The following is a 12878-nucleotide window of genomic DNA, read 5'->3' on the forward strand; positions in this document are numbered from 1 at the left end:
AATAGCTGTTCCATATCCCTGCATTACAATGGAACTGCACTTCAAATGCTCTTTATTAGGTGTACTTTGGAAAAAGCACTGTAAAAATATGTATTCCTCCTTTATCTACTTAAAGGTGATGACAAAATTTTATTCTTGAGCTAGTCAATCTTTGCACCAATTTAGGCTTGATCATCAACACCTGTTCCAAAAGAGTGCTTCACCAGTTACCTGTTGAGAACGAAATAACAGGTACATACACATTGATCGTTCTCTTTACTAAATGGATAAGTTAATCAATTCATTGCTTTCTGCACAAACACTGGACTCTAGCAGTCCCTCGTCCTTGACTCTGTCATCTGGGCTTGCCAGAACCTGCCAGCTAAGCAAAGACATGCAACTGCTGGGTCTTAAAAACAGTCAGCCAAGGCCTACTCCTTAGGGTAAGGTAAATTCTTTTACTACTTGTTACAGAGTTGGTGTCACAGGGAGAGGTGGATCAGGGAAGTAAAGCCAAGACAGTGTGGTAATTGGAAGTGCCATCCTAACCTGGTTGCCAGATTTCCCTCAGAGATAATGGGAACTGCAGATGCTGGAGAATCCGAGATAACAAAGTGTGAAGCTGGATGAACACAGCAGACGAAGCAACGTCTTAGGAGCACAAAAGCTGACATTTCAGGCCTAGACCTTTCTGAGGAAGGGTCAAGGCCCGAAATGTCAGCTTTTGTGCTCCTGAGATGCTGCTTGGCCTGCTGTGTTCACCCAGCTTCACACTTTGTTGTGCCAGATTACCCTGGCAGGATACTAGTCACCTTTGTTTACCTGCCTGGAAGTTAGGTAATCAGGGAGACAGTGAGTTGAGGCTCTTGAGTGGGCACTTGTCAAGCCCTTTTGGGCCTTAATTGGTGGCAGGTCAGGGTTGCCCCCAGTCGAGTTTTTCTCCCAGAACTTAATTAGCAAAGTGGCAGACAGGACCAACTTATCCAATTAGTTTCTGTTTTCAGAACATACCTCATCACCTCAAGGGAAGGGGCTATTCTGCCCATCATGTATTTGTGGATAGTATAGAAATTTTGGCAAGTGGTTAAGATGAGGTCACTTTTGTGGATACTGTTGTTTTTGAATGTTGTCTGATATCTAGCTGTGAGCAAATCGCATTGGTTTCTGGAACCACTTGTCATCTACTCTGGGCTCTGTAATTTCTTATTCTTTCCAATTTACTATTTCCACACTAAGACTAAAGGGAAATTCATGTTCTTGTCACCCAACAGTAACCTGTTCTTCATGAAGACTGCTAATGATTTTCGGGATGGACATATTTGGTACTCGGTTCTAAACCGCCCACCAAGGAGCCCCTTTACAAGAGTACAACGTGTGTCTTGCTGTTTCTCCTTGCTCCTCTGTACAATGTTAACAAGTATTATCTTCTGGGGAGTGCCAAAGGATCCTGCCGAGCAAAAAATGGATCTGGGTAAAGTCAATAATTATTTACAAAAAGGTTTTGTTGCGACATTGGACATGATAACGAAATTGGTAACTTATAGCACGGTGTAAAAGTTACATCAGCAGTATGTTAAAAATGAAGAGCCTATGGAATAGCCTGTATTAGAGTGAGGCGTTGCAGAGCTCAGTATTTTGTATGGTAAGGTAACTACAACAGTTTACAGAAACCTTTTGGAGTCAGACAGCAGCCACTCATCACTAAGTAAGTCATCATTAGGGTCATATACAACTAGAAGAGACAGTAAGAGCCTCAGATCATGTAGGACAGAACTTGGAGAGTTATCCCCCACAGCAGCTCAAACCATGAAGATAGATCAAATCAGTATATAGTGTTTTAAAAATGTTCAGCTTGCAACAGTAATTAGTGTTGAGTATTTAATCAATTAGGCTGCACTTGGGAGTACTGTGCACAGTTCACATATACATAATATGACAATGACATAGAAGCATTTGAAAAAATATGAAGAAGATGGTACCAGCAGTATGAGATTACAGATGTAAGGAAATATTGATCAGGTAGAACCTTCATCTTTAGAAAAGAGATGCTCTTGGTGTTTAAAGTTATGAATGGGTAGAACAGAACAAATGTGAGCAAATATTTTCACTTTTTTTCGCTCGTGGGACGGCAAGACAAGGCCAGTATTTATTTCCTATTCCTATATGCCCCTCATAAAGTGGGGTGAGCTACTTTCATGAACTAATGCAGTCCACACGGCAATGGAAATTGTCAATGGACAATGGACAATCCAAAACTAGGGACGACCTAGAATGAGAAAAACAGTATTGCTTGGAAATGAGCTTATGGTTGTACTGGAGTTCCATTTTGAAGTATACAAGACGAGTAAGACTGCGCTAAAACAAAATTGTGACTAGGAAATTAGATAGAGAAATAAGTAGAAATATTCGGTTTTACTTGCCATCAATCTTGTATTAATGATCCACATCCTTTACCTATTCATTAGCTATTTCCTCAGAAAAGAGGTATTGATTTCATTTTTGTTTTAAAAATGATAAACCACTTCCTTGTTACAATGAAAACCAGACAGCAAAGCTACAACAGCATAATGTACAAACACTGTGATGACACAGTGGTGTTACTATCTAATATCATAACAGCTTGCAAAAATATAACTCCCTGAAAATTATGGCACTTTATGACTAACCTAAAGGAATTTATACCTAAATACTTTGAATGTATTCAGAAATATCCATAATGGATGCAAACCCACATTATGTGCTAAGAGCGGCCACCTTTGACTGATGTAATCAGTTTGCTGTCTAAGTTTTAAATTGCAGATAGACATGTTGAAACTGTAAAATTCATTCTAGTTGTGCTTTAACCTTTGTTTCTTTTTACTATTTTTCTTCGGTTTACACAATTTTCTTGCTACTATAAACATTTATTGATTAAGACACTTCTCATAGCCAGGTTTAGACACTATTTATAAAGGACATAGCGCATACTTTTATTCACACAAATTCTTACGGGTTCTTCCTTTTGTCATTCAGTCCAATGCATTTTGTTTTATTTCCCACACAGGCAAGATTGAATTTACCTGGCAGCAAGTGGTGATTGGTTTCGAGAGCTCACTGCTTATGTTCCCCATCAATCTTCTCATCGTGCAGATTTTCAGAAACATCCGACCAAGATCTAAGGGGAGGCATATGGAAAGGAAACAAGGCAAACATGGCCGCATATCGCCTTCTTTACCAGCCTCTTCTCAAAGTCTACAAACTTGCTCACTTACACCTGAAGCTGTTATAAAGGTTGTCAAAAAAGATCAAAATATTTATATTTCACTTTTCTATATTAAGAAAATCGATGTCTTGTTAACATTCAACAGCTACAACTCATAATGCTATTTGTAGTTATATCACATCTGAAAACAATTTTTGACAATTTCACAGATAGTTGTAAGGGAAATACTGCGCACCAGATCAAGAAGTTAGAAATGGTCTTAGGGGCTTGACAAAACTGATTTTGAGACAATTTTTTAAGGAGGTAAAGAGTCTGAGGGATTTGAAGAGAGTATTGCTGAGAACAACATTCCAGCAGTCAACCCCTTTGACACGAAGGATAAGACAAAGAAAATGGGAAACATTAAATATCCAAATGAAAGGACCAGAGTCATAAATTACAACTTTAAATGAGATCGTAAACTGTAAATTGTCCTTCAAACAATTTCTTCTGATGTTTATTGAGGTTGAGGTTTACTACTTAAAGAAAAGATCAGGTGTTCAGAGGCTGGAATTGAAACCCATTGGCTATTTAAATAAATTTACTGAAATAACACAAGAGATGACAGAATGGTTATGGTGAAATGGAAACAGTATTTTATATTTGTCCTTGAGGTAAAAGCACTAACATGAATAAATTATTTTGTCTGTTTAAGGATATCCAGAGAATTGCAAACTCCCTAACTAAAACTTTGAAGAACCCATTACCAACACTGGATAAGGATTTGAGGCAAACAACTGATATCAACAAACTTTTGGCATTAGTTGAAAGTATTATCCGGGAACAAAATAAAATCGACCATGAGTTTTACAATGACAGTCGTAAGAAAGAGGACACTCTCATTCTCAGCCTTGGATCAGTTGACTTACAAGGTGAGTTTGAAGGTGTCTGGTAACAGTGGACAGAGTTCAATGATGTGAACAGGAACCTCGCCTTCTGGCTGGAGAGCCGGAGGAAGCCACATGTTCCCCTTTTTTGAGAACGTTAAGTGGAAGTGGCAAAACTTCCCTGGGACCAGGGACCCCAGGAGCAAATATCCCACCTGCCGAGAGCTGCCCATCAACAAGAAACTGGCAACACTTCATTGCCTGGCAGCACCTCAGGTGATCTAGTGGCTGTTAACATAGAACATAGAACATTACGGCACAGTACAGGCCCTTCGGCCCTTGATGTTGTGCTGACCTGTCATACCGATCTGAAGCCCATCTAACCTACACTATTCCATGTACATCCATATGCTTATACAGTGACGACTTAAATGTACCTAAAGTTGGCGAATATACTACCGTTGCAGGCAAAGCGTTCCATTCCCTTACTACTCTCTGAGTAAAGAAACTACCTCTGACATCTGTCCTATATCTTTCACCCCTCAATTTAAAGCTATACCCCCTCATGCTCGCCATCACCATCCTAGGAAAAAGGCTCCCCCTATCCACCCTATTTAACCCTCTGAGTATTTTATATGTTTCAATTAAGTCACCTCTCAACCTTCTTCTCTCTAATGAAAACAGCCTCAAGTCCCTCAGCCTTTCCTTGTAAGACCTTCCCTCCATACCAGGCAACGTCCTAGTAAAGGTAATAATGGGAACTGCAGATGCTGGAGAATCCAAGATAATAAAATGTGAGGCTGGATGAACGCAGCAGGCCTAGCAGCATCTCAGGAGGACAAAAGCGTCCTAGTAAATCTCCTCTGCACCCTTTCCAAAGCTTCCACGTCCTTCTTATAATGTGGTGACCAGAACTGTACACAATACTCCAAGTGCGGCCGCACCAGAGTTTTGTACAGCTGCAGCATAACCTCTTGGTTCCGGAACTCGATCCCTCTATTAATAAAAGCTAAAACACTGTATGCCTTCTTAACAACCCTGTCAACCTGGGTGGCAACTTTCAAGGATCTGTGTACATGGACACCGAGATCTCTCTGCTCATCTACACTACTATGAATCTTACCATTAGCCCTGTACTTTGCCTTCCGGTTACTCCTACCAAAGTGCATCACCTCACACTTGTCTGCATTAACTTCCTTTTGCCACCTCTCAGCCCAGCTCTGCAGCTTATCTATGTCTCTCTGCAACCTACAGCATCCTTCGTCACTATCCACAACTCCACCGACCTTAGTGTCGTCTGCAAATTTACTAACGCATCCTTCTACGCCCTCATCCAGGTCATTTATAAAAATGGCAAACTGTAGTGGACCCAACACCGACCCTTGCAGTACACCACTAGTAACTGGTCTCCAGGATGAACATTTCCCATCAACTACCACCCTCTGTCTTCTTTCAGCAAGCCAATTTCCGATCCAAACTGCTTTTTCTCCCACAATTCCATTCCTCCGCATTTTGTACAATAGCCTACTGTGGGGAACCTTATTGAACACCTTGCTGAAATCCATATACACCACATCAACCGGTTTACTCTCATCTACCTGTTTGGTCACCTTCTCAAAGAACTTCACCTTCTCAAAGAACTGTTGTTGGTATAACACTAACGCAAAGCCAAGAATCACCATGGAGCCAGACAATAACAGAGTGGTGGGATAAGGAGGAGTCAGCTGCAATGGTATGGGAGTTGGCTCTTGGCCATTTCCCCCTGAATGATGTTGGGTCCTTTGATCTGGCACTGAGTGTCTTTGAATGAGTTACACAGCCTAGAAGCCTGAAACTTCCCAAATGACAAATGTCCATGCACCAGCGGCAGCAGGATGAGGCACAAAAGTGGGCATGCATTGATTCCAGATGCACACCAATGGTGTTAACTGCTGTCTGTAATGGCCGAGTAAGCCATTCAGTTCTAGGGCAGTTAGAGTGGGCAACAAATGGAGGCCTTTCTAGCAAGGCCCACATTCCATAAAAGAATGCAAGCCAATGAAAAGTTATTATTTCTAATTGATTGCAATCCAGGGATGCCTCAACAAAGCATCACTGACAACAACTGCTACACTTCTTCTAACCACAGATGTGTAGCTTCTGGATTTGCTGTGAATTTGAGTGAAGCACTGAGTGTCATGAGCATTGAGAATTGATCCATTATTGCTCCATTGTAAAATCCAGGCTAGATCCTAGAGTGACTTACACTTCTGACTGAGGCAAAGCGCTGCTATTGTGTCAAGATATCCTCTTCCTAAAATTGTTCTTAACTTGTGGGCAGTGCTCTAACTAGGCATGACTTTAAATGGTAGTAGGGATGATAAAAATGATATTTTTATGGGCAATCTGAACCTAACTGCTGGTCAAAACACCCTTAATACTCTTTGCATCTAAGTATTTATTCATATTATTGCTAACATACCCATAGTTTGTTTTTAATCTTGCCCAATTTCAGCAAGATCTCCTCATTAAGGGACATAACAGCATTATCACAGTTCAAACATTACAGCAATGTAACTATATTGATTTAATTTCATTCTTAGAACCTGGTCATAGTGCACAGTGTAACTTAAAACAGCTGTCCGTCATTTTCTAGTGAGCAATCAATGGTAAAATATGTTACCTTCAACCAGTAGTTACTGATTCTCCCTTATTATTTTCAGAACACACCACAAGCTCTGATTCTGAAAAGGGTGTGATGGATAAACAAAGGCGAAGTGATTATAATCGTTATCTATACCTGCAGCTTCAGCATGTGGAGAATGAATTGGATTTTCTGGGCTCAAGCAAATTCCACAATCCACAGAGCTATACTCGAGCTGTCCAGCAAGTTCATCACATGAAAGACCTTCTGGAGAATGCTATACTGTGTTCCAATTCAGTTTCAGAAAGGTGGGAATTATTTTCTGTGGTAATAAAAGAGAGCGGGTAACTTCTTAATAAGGTATCAGCACTTCTGTGAAACATAACCCCAGACGAGGCTTGAACTCATATCCACGCAGGCAAGATTATTCCTTAGAAATTTTTAAAAAGTTAATGACATGACTGTGAGAGATTGAAGGACAGGGTACAGAATGTGGAGGAAAGACAGTAAGGTATGAAAACATGGAAGGATGACTTTTTATAAATAATTATGCGGTTTGCACAATGGAAAGGGATTTGCTAAACTCAAGAAACCAGCATGTAGAAATGGTTTTGCTTGAGATGACAAACAATAAAGTCAAGAATTCACTTGTGATGGTGGCATGTGGGTTCCCAACAGGAAGCATACTGTAGAATGAAGTGTAAAGGAAGAGTCAATAGGAGCTTTTCTGAAACATACGGTATTAATGATGGGGCATTTTAACCATGTATAAAATGGAACAATTAGATAGGCAAGAGTAGCCTAGAAGAGGAGTTCATAGAATGATTTCAGAACATTTTCTTTGAACAACATATCCTGCAGCTGATCAGACAGCATGCTATTCTCAACCGAATAATGTGGGTAAATGTGAGTTTATCCACTTTAGTGGCAAAAACAGCAAGGCAGATTATTTTCAGTATGGATATAAAATGAGAGAGGGAAATGTGCAATGAGACCCTGGGTATCTCTGTACTCTAGTTACTGAAGGTAAGCATGCAGGTGCAGTAGGTGGTAAAGAAAGCAAATTGTATGTTGGCCTTAATAGAGAGAGGGTTTGAGTACAGGAGCAGGGATTTATTGTTGCAGTTGCACAAAGGCTTGGTGAGGCCACACCTGGAATACAGTGTGCAGTTTTTGTCTCCTTATCTGAGAATGAATGTTCGTTCTAATGAGAGATTGCAGGATTAACCAGACTGATTCACAGGATGGCAGGACTGACAAATGAGGCAATAGTGAACTGGTTAGGATTATATTCACTGGAGTTTAGAATAAAAAAGGGAAATCTCATAGAAATGTATTAAATTCTAACAGGACTAGGCCTTACAGATGCAATAAGAATGTTCCCATTGGCAGGAAAGTCCAGAATCCTGGGTCACAGTCTAAGGATATGGGGTAAACCATTTATAACTGAGATCAAGCGAAATTGCTTCACCATAAGAGTGACCAACCTGTGGAATTCACTCCTGCTGAAAGCTGTCAGTGCCAGAACATTGTAGCTGTTCAAGAAGGAGTTGTATATAGTACTCATGGCTAAAGGGATCAAAGAATATGGGGGGAAAGTAGAAATGGGCTAATAAATTGGACGGGGATAATGGGAACTGCAGATGCTGGAGATTCCAAGATAATAAAATGTGAGGCTGGATGAACACAGCAGGCCAAGCAGCATCTCAGGAGCACGCTCGTCGATGGTTTGGTCTACCCTCTAGTATCACCACAGCCCAAGGACCAGATGATACTGGTGTTATTTGAGGCTTTGTTGTCATCATTATCAGCGGGGCCCGTCCCCGGGGTTTGCTCACTTGTCACTCGGGAGCTGACAGAGTGAGTCTTTATGTCTTACTGGCTCGATGTCAACTTCTTCCGTGAAGGCAGTTGCATCAGATGTTACCGCACCAGTCTCAGTTAGTTGTTTTTTCGTCTCTGCCCAGCGTGTTGATAACTTTTGTTGCAGAAGGTTTCGGTGGTACTGTTCCTCTCAACCGCTGGGTGGGCTGCCCAAACGGTGCCTCCTGCAACGTTATCATTGTCATCCAATACAGGGTGAGTTGGCATCTGTCAGACCAAACTCAGCTCCATGTATGGCTCGGGATGGTACACGTACAACCGATCAATTTATCACAGCTCGCGGTTGTGAACGATGCTGCGGGGAGGTTGTTTATCCGGGCCGCTCCCAACCGGACTCGTTCTAGTTTTTTTAATGGCTGGTCTGTATATAGACCACGGCCGTCTCGTACTTTTTCTGGTCGTTTTGTCACCCAGCAGCCAGAGTTTGACTGAGGGCTTACCGGCGGGGCCAACGAGGAGGCACGACACTCACTATGCGCCAAAAATACGTCAAAACGTCATAGTGGGCAACTACGCCTGCTTATAGAGGGCAACCTAGACGACCCAAGACATACTATCAAACGCTTTGCCTCGAGTTTGCTAGTCAGAGCTACACCTCTTAAGAGAGTCATAGTTGTGCTCCTGAGATGCTGCTTGGCCTGCTGTGTTCATCCAGCCTCACATTTTATTATCTAATAAATTGGACGATCAGCCATAATCGTAGTGAATGGTGGAGTAGGCTTAAAGGGCCAAATGGCCTCCTCCAGCTCCAGTTTTCTCTGTTTCTATGGAAGCTAACTTTATGTTCTCATTTATTATGAAGAGACATTAATCCAAAAATAGGGAGCATTCACTTATACAGGGCACTGGTAAGATCTGGAGTACTGTGTACGGTGTTGGTCTCTTTATTTACGAAGGCTATAAATGTGTTGGAGACAGTTTAGATAAGATTTACTAGGATAATGCCTGGAATAGGCAGGTTGCCTCATGAGAATGGGGTGGATCAGCTCGGTTTGTGTCTGCTGGACTATGAAGAGTAAGAGGAGACTTGAAATGTTTTCTCAAATTTGTTCATGAATTGTTGGCGTCACTGATTAGACCAGCATTTGTTGCCCATCCCCTGTTGTGCAGAGGGCTGTTAAGTGGAGTCAAATGTATCCAGATCAGGTAAAGATGGTGTGTTTCCTTCTGAAAGAGAATGAGTTAACGAGGAGAACCTCAGTGAATGAACTGGCCCAAGCTGCTCCCACGTACATTTCAGCAGCTAATTCCAGAGCAACACCAATCAAACCTGTCCTGCTCGAGAATCTTTAAGAAACGAAAGGTAAAATATGAATACATTTTTTGAAAGAGTTCTAATGCACTTTTTTATTTAATATTTTCAGAGTAGAAATTGATGCTGGGAAAGCCCCTGCAACTAGTATTTGCTTTTATCTGTAACTTCTTATTCTGTTCTCTGCAGGTTCTCTCCTACCCCTAGTCTTTCTGAGGACAATAAAAAGGGACATTGTTCTAAAGGGTTACCGTGGTGGTTTGTCTTCGTTGGTTGGGCTTTGATTGCAGTGACCAGTGGTGTATCGGCCTTCTTTACCATGCTGTATGGATTACACTATGGCAAAGACAGTTCAATCAAATGGCTCATCTCCATGGCCATCTCTTTCTTTGAAAGTGTTCTGATTACACAACCTTTGAAGGTAACAGACATCTGTTGTGCACTTGAATCTAGTAGCATTATCAAATGTGAGGATAATGAAGAGTTATTCTCTACATAAGTGAGTTATCATTATTATAGTAAATTATTAGACATAATTTTGGGATAAAAGATGTTTGGGAATATGCAGGAATTTAGAATTGAGGTTAAAATCCATTCAGTCATGATCTTATTGAATGGCTGATCAGGCTTGAAAGCCTATCCTTGTTTGCTCTGTTCATATAATTTACAGATTTTTTTTGGTTTTTCCCCCGTTGCATTAATGATTATGGAGGATCATAGAATCCCTACAATATGGAAGCAGGCCATCTGGCTAATTAAGTCCACACCAACCTTCCAAAGAGCACTCCACCCAATCCCTACATTTCCCATGGCCAACCCAAGTTACCTGCAATATTTGGACTGTGGGAGGAAACCAGAGCACCCAGAGGAAGCCCACATAGTCATGGGAAGAATGTGTGAACTCCACATTTGAACTCCAGAATTGAACCTGGAACATTAGCATTTGAGGCAGCAGTGCTAACCACTGAGCCACCGTGCCACATCTTTAATCTCCAGGATTTCTCTGTACTTCCAAAATAACCCCCAATCCATGGATAGTGTCCAAAAACACGCAAGATTATGATTCTAAGAGTATAGATGAAAATAAGGATGGAGGGTTTGGAAACGGAGGCATATAGAGATGGGAAAATAGTCATAATTTAGCAATTTAATGTCCTGAATGGCAGTGGGGTGGTAAATTCAGCCATGGGCCAACTTACTCCTAACTCAATCCTGGCAGATGGGGGAGAAAGCAGCTGAGATCACAGATAGGGCTAAAAGTCACATTTAAAAATAGGTAGCACCTATTTAAGACAGAGGTGAAGGAACATATTTTCTCTCAGAGGATTAAGACTCTTTTGAATTCCCTTTTTCAAAAGGCAGTGGATGCAGAATCTTTTAAATATCTTCAAGGCAGAGCTAGATAGAATCTTGGTTACCAAGGGGTGAAAGATTATTAGGGATATGCAGTACTGTAAGAGTTGAGGTTAAAATCGGATTAACTACCTTCTTGTTGAATAGTGGAACAGGCTTGAACGGCTGATTAATCTACCTGTATTCCTCGTTCATATGCTGCCACCCATCTAACTAAATGCCCTTTGCACATCCAAATCACGGGGGAGTGCAGAAAATTTTGCTCTGTGACCCTTTAGTTCTGGGCACTTCAGTGAAGGGAAAAGGCTGTCCAGCATTTACCTTATCAGCCTTCTCAAAGATTTGCATACAATTCAATAAGGTGACCTCACATTCTCCTAAACTCCAAAGAGTATCAGCTCATTGTGTTCTAGCTTTTCTCAGCCTGCACTAATGATTAATCCACTGAAACTTAATTGCACCAAGACAAGCAGCTCCTTCTGTAGATGAAGAGATCAGTACTGTACCCAATATTCCAGGTATGGCATCACCAAAGTCCAATATGATTGTAACAAGATTTCTTCACTGGATTTTTGTATTCCTTTTAAGAAGATCAAAATAGAACTTGCTTTCCTGCACATTAATTTTCTATGATTCATGTCTGAGGAGCATCAAAACTCTCACTGCCTACTAGAATGTTAAGTCTTCTGCCATTTCAAAACACCCTGTTACCCCATTTTCTTACTAACATGGATAAATTTATAATTTCCTTATTATAATCCATCTTCCATTTTTCTGTGAGCCACTTAACCTGCTTGTAGCCCGTTGGAAGCCTTATTTTAGCTTACTTTCCCAACTAGCTGTGCATCACCAGCAAATATGGAAACAAGATGTTCCATCCCTCACTTAAGTCATTGATTTGGATTTTCAGAAGAAGTGGGCCCCAAACATTGATTGCTGTGCTTTGTTAATTTATCCTTTCCAATCCAGACCGATCCTCAAACCATTCTAATACTTTACCATGGGCTTTATGATCCCACATATTGTCTAATTAAACTTTACTGAGTTCATTGAAATTTCTTGAAACCCTGTTTTACTTTGCCAATCAAAACAAGCAAAAGTAACAGCAAAAGTAACAATAAAGTAACAACAAAGTAACAGCAATTACAAAAGATTTAGCAACTGAGCAAGTGTTCTATTTGCACCAATGCTTCAGCTCATAGGGCTGAATAAGCATGGGCTCAGTTTCAATGGCTTCGAAACAGTTTGATTCAAACTAATTCAACATCCAAAATAACCTTACATAACCCCATGCTAAATAATGAAATGTCTGGATAAGTGTATGAAAGAAGCCTATTGTCGTATTTTTGAAATATACCACTGTACGCTCTTTTACAAAAAAAACTGCAGGAAGTCAAGCAAATTGGTAAAATGTGTACATTTTTAGACTTAAACAAGATTTACCACTATAAGAAAAATGGAGGGCAACTAAGTGTAATTTAAAATATGAGTACATTGCAATAATTAATCAAAGCAGAATGTTTAATTTGTAGCTGTAAAATGCAGCCGACAGAAATAAATTTGATTCATGTCTACTTATGAAAAATATCTACAATGTTTCTGTTGCTTCAGGTGTTGGGTTTTGCTGCTTTCTTTGCACTGGTTTTGAAGAAAGTAGAGCAGGAAGATGATGCCGAAGGTCCAATTGACGGTACATTATCTATTTCAGGTGATTTCTCC

At 40.6% G+C, this 12878-nt stretch overlaps 1 protein-coding gene across 1 annotated transcript in view; it reads left to right on the plus strand.

The window, feature by feature from the left end:
• The window catches only part of pkd1l2a (polycystic kidney disease 1 like 2a), a 137283-nt gene that overhangs the window by 97424 nt on the left and 26981 nt on the right, over positions 1 to 12878 (plus strand). The window contains exons 29-34 of the mRNA XM_059651537.1: positions 1251 to 1450; positions 3023 to 3249; positions 3876 to 4092; positions 6750 to 6978; positions 9996 to 10227; positions 12771 to 12867. Of these exons, the coding sequence (XP_059507520.1) occupies positions 1251 to 1450; positions 3023 to 3249; positions 3876 to 4092; positions 6750 to 6978; positions 9996 to 10227; positions 12771 to 12867 (1202 nt within the window). The remainder of the gene's footprint in view (positions 1 to 1250; positions 1451 to 3022; positions 3250 to 3875; positions 4093 to 6749; positions 6979 to 9995; positions 10228 to 12770; positions 12868 to 12878) is intronic.

Source organism: Stegostoma tigrinum, chromosome 16 (genome assembly GCF_030684315.1).
Source record: "Stegostoma tigrinum isolate sSteTig4 chromosome 16, sSteTig4.hap1, whole genome shotgun sequence".
NCBI classification, from domain to species: domain Eukaryota; kingdom Metazoa; phylum Chordata; class Chondrichthyes; order Orectolobiformes; family Stegostomatidae; genus Stegostoma; species Stegostoma tigrinum.